The sequence below is a fragment of the Macrobrachium nipponense genome, chromosome 35 (genome assembly GCF_015104395.2).
Source record: "Macrobrachium nipponense isolate FS-2020 chromosome 35, ASM1510439v2, whole genome shotgun sequence".
NCBI classification, from domain to species: Eukaryota; Metazoa; Arthropoda; class Malacostraca; order Decapoda; family Palaemonidae; genus Macrobrachium; species Macrobrachium nipponense.
The window spans coordinates 56,858,350-56,862,236 of NC_061096.1; the positions used below are offsets into that span (position 1 = coordinate 56,858,350).

Here is a 3,887-nt window from a genome sequence, read left to right on the forward strand (position 1 = left end):
CATCTTCAAATTCCACTTTCCTTTGGAGTTCTTTTAATTTCCTGGCACGTAACTCTGCATAGGTCATCTTCCGTTTCTCTCGTCTTGCCTCTTTTCTTGCTTTCCTTTCAGCTGGAGTAAACTCTTTATTCTTTATTCGCTTCAGAGTCTGAATGTTTTTCATTTTGGAGTGAGCAACCCCTTTCTTTTTGGCTTTCTTAGCCAACTTACTACCACGTTTCTGTAAAAAATCAAGAAATAAATAAATATACATACTGTATATATTAGGCTACTTAATGTATAATGTAAGTGAAAAACAATAGCTCCTCTATTAAAAACTAAAAATCAAACATAGGCTCAAATGCCATGATACTGACTGCTGTAAAAGCCTGCATATCAAAGTATTGCCCTATGCAAAGTATACCAAATATATATGTGAATTGAAATTCCAAGACTTTTTACAGCCATATTTGTAAGAGTATGGTATCATTATTTCTTAATAAGATACCAGTAAAAGAAACTTTTTCACAGGCCCTTTCAGTAGCAGCCTGTTATAGTATGTCACCTTTTCACATTCTGAATGAAACTCGATAGTATGAATTTGTATTTTTCCTGAATAACAATAGTATCTTGAAAATAAGCAATACACTTTTATTAATTTTTATGTACTGTTAATCTTCGATAACACATTTTTGCTTAATTATATCTATACAGTCTATTGCTTGCATTATTTTCCTACTAAAATAGAACAGAAAAACATTCATCCATCTATTTTCTTTTCAAACAAATAACAATATAATGCACATTAAGCCACACTGCTACTCTGTACAGTGGAATCTTTCAACCAAACACAAGGCTGTATTCTTGTGGCATAGCAAGGCCACCATAGTTTCTCAAATACATGGCAAGGTGCCAATTTTTATCTGTTCCTGCTAGCTAAACCAGGATTTTTTTTTAACTAGGCTTATTCTGCCACAGTTTTCAATGGATATGGTGAATTTTCAGTTTCAGTATACAATCCCCCTATAGTCCTATTTTTGACATAGTATAGTATACAATTTTTTTCACATGTGATGTAAAATAAATTATTCTCATTAATTTTGCCTTTGATCATTAATGATGAGGAAAAAAAAAGTGAAGCTTTTCGAAACAGTTGGTTGAAATGGATTGGCATGGTCGAGTACCCTTTGGGAAAGCGGGGTTTCGCTTGGGGGGGAAACGTTGGGAGAACTGGACTGCCATGTTCTTAATACAGAATCTTTCCACGCATGCACAAGTCATTTGGGTGCTGTATGTTTAAGAGACTGGCTAAAGAAACCTATCATAAAAGGAACTAGCCTATACTAAACTAATGTACTCTAACCTAATCTAGCAGACCGTTGCGTTAGCAAATGAGTAGACTACTTGTAAAGAGTGAACTGCCATCCTTATAGGCTATAAATAAAATAAAATACAAGAACTTAATCCCATTGATACCTAGTTGGGTAGAACTAAGCAAGAGCTCTGCATTGGGTATTACTTTGGAAATTTATATTTCCTATAGTATTCTGGTTGCTTGTAAAGAACTTAAAATTATTTTTTGTTGGTCGACTGTAATTAATCTATAATTAACGTCAGATGTCCCTACTTTCCCAATGTGGTTCCCCAAACTGCAGGATAGCCTGTAGAGTTGGAGGTACACTCTTTACAATTAGGCTACTCATTTGCTAACACAACAAATGTCAGGATTGTTAAATGCACATAGGGTAAAAAAACCGCATGGTACAGGGGTGGACCATGTATGATCAATGTGTACAACCCCAAGAAAAGTACATTATAACGCGTCCTGACACCAGAGTAGAGGTCTTTAGCTCCGTTTCTCACCAACAACAAGTCGTGTTTGATGCCCATCTCCAATGTCAGGACGCATTATAATGTACTTTTTTTTGGGTTGTACACGTTGATCGTACATGGTCCATCCCTGTACCATGCGGTTTTTTACCCTATCAAAAAAAAAGAAATTACAATATACTAGGTAATAGCCTAATGGTTTAAAGTAGGTAGTGTAAAACACCGCGTGGACTGGCCCAACTCACCGACTATCACGGCTGGCCACCCTCCGAAAAAGTACTTTTAACGCGTCCTGACACCGGAGATGGTCATCAGTCACAAGTTGTTGTTGGTGAGAGAAGGAGCTAAAGACCTCTACTCTCCTTTCGAAGTAAGTATTGTCTCCAAAGTTAGAAATTAATGCCATATTTTAAGATTTAAACAGAGGGTAATGAAAAGGGTGGCCAACGCAGTGCACTCTTCGTCGTCTTCTTCTACCAAAACAGTTGTTTACTAACAAACAAGCCGGTGAGGGACCGTTTACTGATTGTTGTGATGACAGTGCCCCAGCATCTGTGGGTGCAAGTGGTGTGCGGATTTATCACAGGAAATGGTTAGTTTATTGACACAAGCGACTCCGCAAACATCGAAATGGCGTCAAGCTTCTAAAATATTCAAGGGTAAGTAAAAATTTCGAAAGCGTTTTGGCGAGATTTGCACTGCGTGGGACATCCTTTTCACTACCCTCTGTTTAATGCTTTAAATTTGGCCTTAATTTCTAGCTTTGGAGAAAATACTTAATTCGAAAAGAGAGTAGAGGTCTTTAGCTCCGTTTCTCACCAACAAGAAGTCGCGACTAGGCTAATGCCCATCTCTGATGTCAGGACGCGTTGTAATGTACTTTTTTGGGGATTGTTCACGCTGATCGTACATGGTCCACTCTGTACCCTGCGGTTTTTTACCCTATCTGGTTTCCCATGGGATAGCTAGCTAAGTAGCCTAGTACCTGCAATCAATATGCTAATCTGGTCTTACAATTGGATCTTATTTTCGAGACATACATTAGGTACACCGTTCTAATAGCCCACCACATACTAGGCTAGCAGTACTACTGGCCCTAATAATGACAACGTCAAATAAATAGGTTGTAGTAACACGTGTTACTTACAGCCATGGTTTATTAACACGCTCCTCTTCGCGTACTCCAAAATAAACTTTGTGGTAACGCTAGGCCGCACTCTTAGGGCTAGATTCGAAGTTATTTCAAATAGTAAAAGGTCTGTTTCACTATCAAAGTTATTTTGAGATTTGTTGACGTTCCCTAAGGCAGTTTTCCAAATTTTCCAGCCGCTAACTAAACCGTCAACACAAGGTGCACACAGACAGTTTGTAGTAGTAGAAAGAGAGATATTTCCCTGAAACGGCTCTCTATGTACATCTCCATTGTCTCCCCATATGCTTTTCATACATTCATTCATATCACAAATTTCTTCTTAAAAAAAGAAACTTGAAAAGAAAAATAGAAAATATAAATCATTTATGTTCGTCTACTTGGCATGGCAGCCTCATGACACTAAATCTACTCTCAATTCTAGTATTATATGCTAGGGAAAAAGTAAAAAAATGCTCTAAATTTTCTATTACTCATTCACGCAGTAAACATTTTCTTCTTCTTTTCAATCCTACCTGTCATTTAGCGCTAGACTGTTATATATAGAGGAACGGGTTAAAGCAATAGGGCTACAACAACCCTATGAAGAGAAGGAAAGTGACGTAGTGGGAAAATTTCTATTTTCAGGTAACAACGAAATAAGAAAAGAAACCATATACTTGATGTGGAAAAAAAGAGAGAAAAAAAAGGAAAGAGCTAAACAAATAAAAAAAAAAAAAAAAAAATACCCAAGACTAAGAGGCGCCGTTGCAAAGGCATTGCCTCGACCCATAACTACTACTACTACTACTCTACATTTGTTTATCAAATGAGTCACACAACGAATTTCTCATTTAATGCTCTTCCTAAAATTAAAATGCGTGCTAGTTCAACCATTTCCGAGATATCGTGGTAACTAACAGAACGAAATTCTAATTTTTTCATACTC

At 37.0% G+C, this 3,887-nt stretch overlaps 1 protein-coding gene across 1 annotated transcript in view; it reads right to left on the reverse strand.

The window, feature by feature from the left end:
• The window catches only part of LOC135208367 (uncharacterized), a 55,105-nt gene extending 51,913 nt beyond the window's left edge, over positions 1-3,192 (reverse strand). Inside the window, exons 1-2 of the mRNA XM_064240467.1 lie at positions 2,957-3,192; positions 1-220 (exon numbers count right to left, since the gene is read on the reverse strand). Of these exons, the coding sequence (XP_064096537.1) occupies positions 1-220; positions 2,957-2,962 (226 nt within the window). The 5' untranslated portion in view covers positions 2,963-3,192. The remainder of the gene's footprint in view (positions 221-2,956) is intronic.
• Between the last annotated feature and the right edge of the window lie 695 nt (positions 3,193-3,887).